The sequence below is a fragment of the Dendrobates tinctorius genome, unplaced genomic scaffold, assembly GCF_039654945.1.
Source record: "Dendrobates tinctorius isolate UK_male_01 unplaced genomic scaffold, ASM3965494v1 ptg000143l, whole genome shotgun sequence".
NCBI lineage: Eukaryota > Metazoa > Chordata > Amphibia > Anura > Dendrobatidae > Dendrobates > Dendrobates tinctorius.
Genome location: NW_027361810.1, coordinates 14,843,738 through 14,856,415, shown reverse-complemented (window position 1 = coordinate 14,856,415; position 12,678 = coordinate 14,843,738). Strand labels below are relative to the sequence as shown.

At 41.1% G+C, this 12,678-nt stretch overlaps 1 protein-coding gene and 1 pseudogene across 1 annotated transcript in view; both read left to right on the top strand.

The window, feature by feature from the left end:
- LOC141049123 (lactase/phlorizin hydrolase-like) overlaps positions 1 to 9,229 on the top strand; it is a 29,535-nt pseudogene extending 20,306 nt beyond the window's left edge.
- Positions 9,230 to 11,608: 2,379 nt separating this feature from the next.
- Positions 11,609 to 12,678, top strand: part of LOC141049280 (lactase/phlorizin hydrolase-like) — a 31,428-nt gene continuing 30,358 nt past the window's right edge. The window contains exon 1 of the mRNA XM_073545554.1: positions 11,609 to 12,218. Coding sequence (XP_073401655.1) covers positions 11,633 to 12,218 — 586 coding nt within the window. The 5' untranslated portion in view covers positions 11,609 to 11,632. The remainder of the gene's footprint in view (positions 12,219 to 12,678) is intronic.

Genomic DNA, 12,678 nt, shown 5'->3' with positions numbered 1-12,678 from the left:
GGAGCAGTATTATAGTAGTTATATTCTTGTACATAGGAGCAGTATTATAGTAGTTATATTCTTGTACATAGGAGCAGTATTATAGTAGTTATATTCTTGTACATAGGAGCAGTATTATAGTAGTTATATTCTTGTACATAGGGAACAGTATTATAGTAGTTATATTCTTGTACATAGGGGCAGTATTATAGTAGTTATATTCTTGTACATAGGGAACAGTATTATAGTAGTTATATTCTTGTACATAGGAGCAGTATTATAGTAGTTATATTCTTGTACATAGGGGCAGTATTATAGTAGTTATGGTAATGTACATAGAAGCAGTATTATAGTAATTATAGTAATGTACATAGGATGTTCTTATATTATGGCCTATAAGAATATATCAATGGTCTGTAAGATGTCAGAGATTTTCCTATGAATATGCCTCCTCCTATATAAAGTGCTTTTGCATACTTAATCTATTCCAGATATTAGGGTTGGCTGACTGACTTGCACGTACGTTCTGCTTGCTTTGTATGTAATCTCGTACCTTTCAGCGCCTCATTCACATAATACTTATAATAATACGTTCTCCATTCGTCATTTAGATTCGTCCCGCACTCGGATATCCCGTTTTCTGTGATATATATGGCAGGGTTGTTGAACTCTTCTTTTATCCAGTGTAATAACCTTCTCAAGCCAAAAGGCGTCACTTTCAGCCATAGACTACCAGATGTAAGCCAGGTTCGGTCACTCCGTAAATAAACTCCCCTGTAATGATGTACAGAAAATACGTCATATTTCCTGTTGATTTTCTATAGAACAGGATTACATTTTCGCGATCACCTTTACCTGTCTCCTTTATAAGCCTGATAGTCTATTCCAAAGATTGCTTGCCCAACCAGCACAGTAGTATAGTGGTTCAAGCCAAAGAAGTCGTACGTTCCTTTTATTCTTTGCTTCTCACTTTCGGTGAACTCTGGGAGCCTGATGGTAAAAGTCATAGAAACCACGAGTAAAGCATAGCAACAGAGGAAAAGCTGCCCTGATCATCTCCCTCCAAGACTACTGTAACAACCTACTGTATAGCCTCCCCTGTAAGGTTATGTTCACAGCTGTGTCAGAGGAACCTTTTATCATATTAACAGCACATGCGACTACATTTACCATAAAATAAACATGCAATGCTCCCAATTTTCCCCATTGTAAGTAAATGGTATGTGAACAGAGCCTAACACAGTCTTGCTTATTCAAATCATATTTGATTATGCTCGTCTTGCTAGACGTGAAGGGACTGTTACACCTCTCCGGTCTAACAGTCCTTTCACGTACAACATGTGCCGATGCCGGCGGAACATACTTTATAAATGAGCTGGACAGGGGGACTCCAGCCCACTGGACCTATCCCTCCATCCTCTTTCCACTCAGATCAGTGTGACTGACAGAACTGCATTTATCCGCAAATAGGAAGAACCCAGCGAACTCCTCTACTTGTGCTCTGACTCTTTACTCCATGCCTGGATCATTTTTGAAGCTTTGATCTCCCTCAAATGCTGAAAGTATCTCTGTTTCATGCTTTACATTGTCCTAGCAGCATGAAAGCACTAGCAAGTTTTCTTTAAAATTTGCAGATCCTTCCATCCAATGGGGGATGTATAGATCTGTATGCAGTGAGCGCCCTCTAGGGTTGGCTGTAGGTAAACAGAATTTCTTAGTTTTACTAAGCGATGGTTTTATAAAAAGTATGGTAGACATGCCATTGGCTTTACTGAGTCTTCCAGAATTTGAAAACATCCATCCGAAAGACATAATGAAATAATCATTACTACATGGATGATGCAGGCATATGCACCGGCTTTGGGACAGTCCTATAGCGAGGCTTCTTTCTCGAATTCTGTCCTTCATAACTTCTGTGTAGTCCCCAGTTTTAAATATAGGATATCCAAACAAGCCACCGAAAAACTGAAAGTTGTTAATGCATGACTGTTATAATATGTCACTATAATACTATGTATAAGAATATAACTACTATAATACTGCCCCTATGTACAAGAATATAATTACTATAATACTGCCCCCTATGTATAAGAATATAACTCCTATAATGCTGCTCCCTATACACAAGAATATAACTACTATAATACTGCCCCTATGTACAAATAATAACTACTATAATACTGCTCCTATGTACAAGAATATAACTACTATAATACTGCCCCTTTGTACAAGAATATAACTGCTATAATGCTGCCCCTATGTACAAGAATATAACTGCTATAATGCTGCTCCCTATGCACAAGAAAATAACTGCTATAATACTGCCATTATGTACAAGAATATAACTACTATAATACTAAAGGAAGGTACATCCAGCTAGAGTAATCGCAGTTGCGTTTTAGACTGTTACGTCCTTAGTCATTGCATACTTGTATACAATAATGTATACTGCTCCTATGTACAATAATATAACTACAATACAACTGCCCCTATGTACAAGAATATTACTATAATACTGCCCCTATGTACAAGAATATAACTACTATAATACTGACCCTACGTACAAGAATAGAACTGCTATAATTCTGCCCCTATATACAAGAATATAGCTACTATAATAATGCCCCTATGTACAAGAATATAGCTACTATAATACTGCCCTCTATGTACAAGAATATAACTACTATAATACTGCCCCTATGTACAAGGATATAACTACTATAATACTGCCTCTGTGTACAAAAATATAACTACTATAATACTGCTCCTATATAGAAGAATATACCTACTATAATACTGCTCCTATGTATAAGAATATACCTACTATAATACTGCCCCTATGTACAAGAATATAACTACTATAATACTGTCCCAATGTGCAAGAATATAACTACTATAATACTGTCCCAATGTACAAGAATATAACTACTATAATACTGCCCCTATGTACAAGGATATAACTACTATAATACTGCCTCTGTGTACAAAAATATAACTACTATAATACTGCTCCTATATAGAAGAATATACCTACTATAATACTGCTCCTATGTATAAGAATATACCTACTATAATACTGCCCCTATGTACAAGAATATAACTACTATAATACTGTCCCAATGTGCAAGAATATAACTACTATAATACTGTCCCAATGTACAAGAATATAACTACTATAATACTTCCCCTATGTACAAGAATATAACTGCTATAATACTGCACCTATGTACAAGAATATAACTGCTATAATACTGCTCCCTATGTACAAGAAGATAACTACTATAATACTGACCTCTATGTACAAGAATATAACTACTATAATACTGCACCTATGTACAAGAATATAACTGCTATAATACTGCACCTATGTACAAGAATATAACTGCTATAATACTGCTCCCTATGTACAAGAAGATAACTACTATAATACTGCCCTCTATATACAAGAATATAACTACTATAATACTGCTCCTATGTACAAGAATATAACTACTATAATACTGCTCCTATGTACAAGAATATAACTACTATAATACTGCTCCTATGTACAAGAATATAACTACTATAATACTGCACCTATGTACAAGAATATAACTACTATAATACTGCCACCTATATACAAGAATATAACTACTATAATACTGCACCTATGTACAAGGATATAACTGCTATAATACTGCCTCTATGTACAAGAATATAACTACTATAATACTGCTCCTATGTATAAGAATATACCTACTATAATACTGCTCCTATGTACAAGAATATAACTACTATAATACTGCTCCTATGTACAAGAATATAACTACCATAATACTGCCCCTATGTACAAGAATATAACTACCATAATACTGCTCCTATGTACAAGAATACAACTACTATAATACTGCACCTATGTACAAGGATATAACTGCTATAATACTGCCTCTATGTACAAGAATATAACTACTATAATACTGCTCCTATGTATAAGAATATACCTACTATAATACTGCTCCTATGTATAAGAATATAACTACTATAATACTGCTCCTATGTACAAGGATATAACTGCTATAATACTGCCTCTATGTACAAGAATATAACTACTATAATACTGCTCCTATGTATAAGAATATACCTACTATAATACTGCTCCTATGTATAAGAATATAACTACTATAATACTGCTCCTATGTACAAGAATATAACTACTATAATACTGCTCCTATGTACAAGAATATAACTACTATAATACTGCCCCTATGTACAAGAATATAACTACCATAATACTGCTCCTATGTACAAGAATATAACTACCATAATACTGCTCCTATGTACAAGAATATAACTACTATAATACTGCTCCCTATGTACAAGAATATAACTACTATAATACTGCCCCTATGTACAAGAATATAACTACTATAATACTGCTCCTATGTACAAGAATAACCGTCTGTGAAATATTACAGATCAGTGGTTCAGTGTAACGGTTTCCCTGACTCACATAACGGGTCTCATCCTTGCCTTGATTCAGAACCTGAAGGTGAGTGTGGAAACTCCTATAACTTAAGTAAAGAGACCCATAAAACCGGTAAAAAGTTTCAGATGCTGATCCTTTGAGATGATCCTCTGGTGCTTCGGTGAGAGAATCCAACTCTGGTCATTAATTGATATACTTCTGGATATCAAGGTCCAAGCATAACATGTAAGTAGCAGGCGTTGTTCACCAAGAATTCCCTTTTTCCAGTAGGTACAACTACGGGGCCCGCAGCGAGCGGCGGCAGCCACACTACAGGACCCTCGGAAGCTCCAGAACCGCCATTTGTGAACTTTCTCGGACTAAAGATCTCCACCTCGGATGCGATGATTGCTTTATATGTGGAATTCGCCTTCTTACTTACCATCGTGTTGCTTGTAATTTTATTTGCATTTATGAACAGTAAACTCTGGAAAGAAGTAAAGCTCGCAGAGTTATTTTAGTTGTGAGCAAAAAATCATGAAAATATCACCATAAATGTGGGAAAAAAACAATAAAAACTTATCTAATATTATGTGTGAAGTGTATGGGGAATTACCTGACATAAGCTGTGAGGACATTGAGAAACAAAATCATGGATCTACAACTGGTTACCTGAAATCATGAAAAAGTGCCAGCAGAGTACCCTAACAAACAGTGCCAGCAGAGTACCCCCTGTGAAGGATGGTACCGGAGAGATCACGTAGAATCCCGCCGCTATCACCACATGTGAAGAATCTGAACCTTGCCACCCCGCCTGACATCACTTTTCCATCAGAAGGATCACACAGTACAGTCTCCTCACTTGCACCAACTTGATGTTTCACACCCCTTAGGGACACGTAAGATCAGCTTGGCAGTTTTACCCAGGCACCCCCTGCCCACATGGACCCAGGGAGGCACGGGGAATGAAGGAGGATGGCCCACGCAACTGTTGATGTGGCACCACACTTGCTCACAACCCTAACAGGCCCCTTCCATTAGCACCAGAGAAACAGAGCAAATCCAGCCTGGTTGGACTGCCACCAGTTGCTCATTAGATATAATCACGGTCCATTAACCGGATTATATTGGGCCAGAAACCAGCCCCGGTAGCATGGAAAGTTAAAGCCAAGAACATGGATGTGTGGATTCGTGGATCGAGATAAAAGAGCAGCCAAAGGTTAAATTATATATTTAATCGGTTTAAGGGCACATTAGACAATACACTATATACACACAATGGTTACACATATACAATGGTCAGATATGCATATATAAACAGTGGTAGTGCAAAAGTATGCAGAATGAGTCAACAGTCAGATGAAAGACCTGGCTTGTGGTGGAGAGGCTGCTACATGGGAGGCTGGTGGTCCCCTTGGTTCCTTGACTTCTCCCATGATATGTTGTCATAACCTCCCCAGAGAAAAGCAATAGGCCATGCTTTGCACAAGCATTTAACTCCTTGAGGTTCCTGCCCCCTGGGCTGGAACTAAATCCCTTCCTGTTGAGTCTAGCAGCTAAAAGCTCCAAAACCTAAGATGGGTCATAAATCCTTAAGGGACAGTCCTAAGGAGGCGGCTTTGGAGACGCATTGAGATCAAACATGGCTTTGCTAGCTGGCTCCTTCTAGCCATTTTAAGTATTTCCCCACCCTGGGGTGCTAAAATGGATCGAGACCCTGGAAGACCCTCGCCCTTTTTTGGGAATCTCGGAAATGTACATGATGTATGGCTAGGATGTATCGTATCTCTATAACTCCTGGAAGTATGTTTCTAGAATGTTCTACAAAGTTTTTGGTAGCTTCGATTCAGCATGACTCTATATTGTAAGCAAATCTTTCTCCTGAGCTTAAGTGGCAAGGTAAGAGGTATCTGATCTGTCATTCATCGCCTTTTGAGGTTTGACCACCAGCTGAACTAGGTGCCAGCTTTCTCCTTGAACCTTTGAGAATGCTGGACGACCTGCTGATCCAGGTTTCCTGTCCCTACTGCACAAAGAAAGGACGTGGGGGTGTTTATAGTCTCATGCTAAATAAGTTTACATGAAATTATATCTCCAATATATTCTTCACACCCCCAAAAACAAAACAGTGCGAGCAGAGTGCTAGTAATGCTTACAGAGATCTCAACTATTCTCATCCATAGACATGGCTAAAATAATTTTTGCTTGCATACAGCTCACATTAAAATTAATAGAACAATAAGTAAAAATGCAAAAAAAAAAAATTAAAAGGAAAGCTCAGCCTAGTGGTGGTTTTCTGCACATTTTGCAGAATTGTGTGTACTACCTAGGCAGCCATGATCTTTAATGTGGTGCATTATCCATGGAGATACAGAAAAATAAATGAGGCGCACTCTGCTGTTTAGGAGGTGCAGGCTGAACATGGACAAAGCCCAATATATTAGCCAGGGGAGGAAAACAGCCGCACTCAAATCTTACAAAGTTGCAAAAAATATCTGTGTTTATTTACATGCACAGGTGAAATCACCACAGAAAACAAAAATTAAGTGGAGACAAGGTAGCCAGCGATTCCTGCGCTTCAAGCCTCGCTTTAACTTTCTTGCCTTCCAGTCCGCACATGCGCCCGCGTCCCCTTTTCACACGCTCTGGCCATTCCCGCTCTCATAGCCTCCATGTGCTTCAAGCCTCACTTTAGTTCTCCTACTTTTTAGTCTGCGCATGCGCCCGCCCCCCTTTCACATGCGCCAGCTATTCCCGCGCTCCAAACCTTCCTGTGGCTGTTTTTCTCTCCGTGCATTATCCATGCACATGTCAGATAAAAAAAAAATCCATGTCTCAATTCCAACTCACCTCTCAGCATTTTATCAATTGGATGAATACTTGTGACACAACCTAAAAAAAAAGTCTAAAAAGAAAAATGCCACCAGACATTACATAAACTGGGCCTATGTGTGCCCCAATATTCACTACATACCATCCGGTAGACCTATCTATGCTGCACAAGATCAATCTTCCTACAGAACGTTCATCCATCAAGTCGCCATGGCTCGAGATCAAGCTAGGCCGTTAAATAATATTAATATTATTAATATTCCACCATAAGGGGGTGCTAGAGATATTCAGTCAACTGAAAAATAATAATTTAATTTTAGCACTAGGTGGCGCTGCAGAAATCCAACTAATTCAAAAAAAGCAATTTAATTTTTCCCAAAGGGCCAAATGAAAAATAGTGATTGTTGTGGAGGGCCAAACCAACATACTGAACTTAAGGCCGGGGTCACACATGCGAGAAACTTACCCGTCTCACATCTTAATACCCGGCACTGCCGCCGGCACTCAGGAACGGCGCGTGCGGCCCCATGTATTTCTATGCGGGGTGTTAAGATGTGAGACTCGTGTAAGTTTCTCGCATGTGTGACCCCGGCCTAATTCTGATTATATTATTATTATTATCACATATTAATTTGAATAGTTGCTGATACACACACGATAGGGCTTACTGAAACATGTATTCTTACTAGTAGCAGCGCAAATATATAATTCACTGCTTTTTATAAAATCTATAAATCATATATATGCTTCTGCTATACAACCCTAAGTATATATAATAAATATAGATGTACAATAATGAACAGCTCCCTCCCACACAGTACGTTGGCCTTATAGCCCCCTACACAGTAAGTTGGACGCACAGTTCCCCCCACACAGTAATGATGCCCCCCACATACACACATACATGCAGTTTGGTGGCCCCTACAATTCCCCTCCACACACAGTATGATAGCCCCCCTATAGATACTATGTGCGGGCAATCATACTATTATTCCACTACAGACCCTCCACATACATACACACAGTATGAAGCTCCCACAGCCCCCCACACTGTATGCCTCCCACCACACGCAGTATAATGGCCCTCACAGCCCTCTATGTACTATATCATGGCCTCTACAGCCCCTTGTACACGGTATGATGCCCCTCACAGCGCACACACGTGTGATGCCCCCCACAGCCACTATACAAAGTATGATGGACCCCAAAAACGCCAAGACACAGCCCTCCACACACAGTATGATGCAGCCCACAGCTCTCCCCAAATACAGTATGAAGCTCCCGTAACTCCAGCCACGCAGTATGATGCCCCCCGTAGCTCCAGCCACGCAGTATGATGCCCCCGTAGCTCCAGCCACGCAGTATGATGCCCCCCGTAGATCCAGCAACACAGTAATGATGCCCCCGTAGCTCCAGCCACGCAGTATGATGTCCCCCGTAGCTCCAGCCACGCAGTATGATGCCCCCTGTAGCTCCAGCCACGCAGTATGATGCCCCCCCGTAGCTCCAGCCACGCAGTATGATGCCCCTGTAGCTCCAGCCACGCAGTATGATGCCCCCGTAGCTCCAGCCACGCAGTATGATGCCCCTGTAGCTCCAGCCACGCAGTATGATGCCCCCGTAGCTCCAGCCACGCAGTATGTTGCCCCCGTAGCTCCAGCCACGCAGTATGATGCCCCCGTAGCTCCAGCCACGCAGTATGTTGCCCCCGTAGCTCCAGCCACGCAGTATGATGCCCCCGTAGCTCCAGCCACGCAGTATGATGCCCTCGTAGCTCCAGCCACGCAGTATGATGCCCTCGTAGCTCCAGCCACGCAGTATGATGTCCCCGTAGCTCCAGCCACGCAGTATGATGCCCTCGTAGCTCCAGCCACGCAGTATGATGTCCCCGTAGCTCCAGCCACGCAGTATGATGTCCCCGTAGCTCCAGCCACGCAGTATGATGCCCCCCGTAGCTCCAGCCACGCAGTATGATTCCCCCGTAGCTCCAGCCACGCAGTATGATGCCCCCATAGCTCCAGCCACGCAGTATGATGGCCTTCTCAGGTACTGACAATTAAAATGAAAAAGATAAAATAAAAACTGCTTACCTTTCTTTGGTTCGAACAGTAACTTTGTGCAGACAGACTCACTTTTATATTAACTTTGATTGTGTTCACATTTTATTATTTTTCCTATATGGGCGATATACAGAGTATGTCTATACAGTAAGGTATGTCGTGACCTACAGTGTGTATTGTGACCGAAGACCCTTTCTTCTGCTACTAGATGCTGGAAATCTATCAATGTAATACAATTTTATCCAGCGTAGACAATGTTCCTGAACTAAACCCATCTGCAACAGCTGCACCAATCTCACTGGTAGTTTGCTACAATGTATCAGTCTGGAGTTCAGGCTGTTTACATCTGAATGCAGGACTATGTTCTGGTTTGCATCCTACACTATAAATATTAATGTTTTCATTCACTGACAGCTAGCAGGTATCCCAGAAATAATAAGAAATTGGAAAGCAAAATATTTTAGATAATTATCGAAAAAATTTATTTATTTATTACGTGGTTAAAGGGGTTGTCCACTACCTTTAAAGACTATATTATTGTGACCACAGTGGTGCAAAAGTTAAAAAAAAAAAAGAAAAAAAAAAACACCTACCGGAGCACTGCTGCTTCTTCACGCTTGTGTTCCCCACCAGTCTCTTGGCTTCCTCTACTGGCAGAAGGTTTCAGGTGACCACTGCAGCCAATCATTGGGTGCAGCCTTAACCAGTGGTCCCTTGACACCAACTAGCAGAAGGTGAAAACAGGAGACTAGTGGGGAACACCGGCAGCAGCACCAAGAAGAAATAATACCGAGCTGGAAGGTACGGCATCTTTTTTCTTTTTTTTACTTTTGCATCACCATTGGCCCATTGATAAAGTGGAGAACCCCTTTAACAAGATGATGGTGTCACATGTCCCAAATGAGGTGACAGGGTGTATGATCCTGCACCACCTTTGAGGGTATGTGCACGCGGTCAGTAAATGCTGCGGGTTGGACGCTGTGTACTCGTGCAACATCCAACCCGCAGCATCCAGATGTTAAAGCACTTCAAGAATCCCCATGTCCAGTATGGGTCCAGAGACACCTGTGGAGACCAGACCTCTCTCCAGACCGCAGCATGTCTATCTTGCGGAAACGCGAGCCTCACCTGTACGATGTATTGGACGCGTTGAATCCGCGCGGTTCAATGAACACATGCGGATTCACCTGCGTTCAAAAGCCGGCAGCGCTTTGGCCGCAGCGAACATACACTGCATCCAAAGCACCGCCAATTACTGACCGTGTGCACATACCGTAATGGTTTGGTTAGTAGACCCAGTGGCTTACATCAACCTGCCGCAGCCCATTGGTCATAGGTCATATTCATCCTGTCATTTGAAACGTCATGCTGGGTTTATGGTATCTCGTACGGTGCAGATGATTCGACGATTATCAGAGAGTGATAAATACTAAATATGGACATTTTATCTGGGATCAAAGAGCAGAACGATTCTGATAAGATACATCATCAATGAAGATCTTCAGTCAATCAAATCAGGCATCGAGTTTTCCCCTCCGTTGTGAGATCTCAGATCTTTACTTCTGGTCCCTGCCCGACTGGTGTTGAAGAGTATCTCAAAAGTACACATGATAATATCAAGCTCTCTCGTACACAGGAGAAAGCAGCTGCCAGACATCTATGGCGGTGGCTTATCTCACCGAGAACAAAAGGATTGAAAGTCCCAAAATTGCACATCTTAAATTCTTAATGACCCCAATATCAACTTTCAGGGGAGAGTCTGGAGACCCCCTATACACATTAGACTGTTGGCCGAGCTCACCGATATTTGCAGGACCGTCAAACAATAATGTGTATGGGGGCCGTAACCCTTTACTAATGTCATTCACGTGAAAGTCGTTTCTTGCAATGTACTTTTGTACTCTGGGGAAGATAAGTCGGTGCCAGAGGTATCTGGAGGGGACGAAGGTAACTGTAAGAATAATGTCCATTCTTGACGTTGAGAAGGAAGTCATGCACGAGCAGAAGAAGTGGAAGTGCATGTACAAGGGGTAAAGAGAGGAATAGTGAAAAGACAAGACCTTCACCTATGTGTTTGTCAGCACAAACAGAAGTGACACGCAGCAGAATTTTTTCTTAAACTTTTAGATTTGCTTGAAATCTCTATTAGTGACTCTGTTTCTAGATCTACGAGCAATGGCGCCATGTGCACCTGCTGCTAATTATCTCTGTGCAATGTCTTTATCAGCGCAGCAGATAAGAAGTCAAGCGACTATTTTATGGCCTTTAACCATGTATAAATGACTCAACCGGTACATTTGGGGATACAGAGACCAGAATGGCGCCAGCCTGGGGAGGGGTCCTCCTGGTTCTCCTCTCATCCATGTACCATGGGCTCAACAGTGCAGTTCTTGGAGACTTCATAGCCCTCGCTGGCCCTTTGCAGAGCAACAAGGATGGAGCACTTAATGAAGTGGAGCCAGAAGGAGAATTTAGGTGTAATGATAGGGTGTTTAATACCTTGAAAAACCAAATTCCCACTCTACAGAAGTATGGCGTCACACACTACAAGGTCCAGCTAGCCACAAACTTTGCATCTATCAAGAACAATGCCCTGGAGAGGAATGGGGGGCAGCTGCAGTGTTACAGGACCCTTCTGCAGGAACTGAATGGAGCAAACATTAAACCAATTGTGATCTTACATGGCAGCAGACTTTCTGCAGGAGGCACCCAGACTGGCAAGAGCCCCATTGATGTCTATACAGAACATGCTGAATTTGCATTCCATTCATTCAGGGATTTGGTCCGTACCTGGATAACGTTTGATGTTCCTGCAGATGTAACTGATGGGACCTTTCTTCAGAATCTGCTGGACGCCCATGAGAAAATGAGCACAGTGTATCGCCAGAAATATTCTGCGGGAGGTAAATTATTAAAGGAAGATGTAAAATGATTGAATACTGGAATTTCATGATTAATACAATATAATCAGTAAATCTAAAATTTGTACAACTTAGCTAATAATTCATATTATTGTAAAGATAAGACATTAATGATTGGAAGTTTACAATACAGGATAATATAAAGCAAGAATATAACTACTATAATACTGCCCCCTATGTACAAGAATATAACTACTATAATACTGCCCCTATGTACAAGAATATAACTACTATAATACTGCTCCTATGTACAAGAATATAACTACTATAATACTGCTCCTATGTACAAGAATATAACTACTATAATACTGCCTCCTATGTACAAGAATATAACTACTATAATACTGCCCCTATGTACAAGAATATAACTACTATAATACTGCACCTATGTACAAGAATATAACTACTATAATACTGCTCCTATGTACAAGAATATAACTAC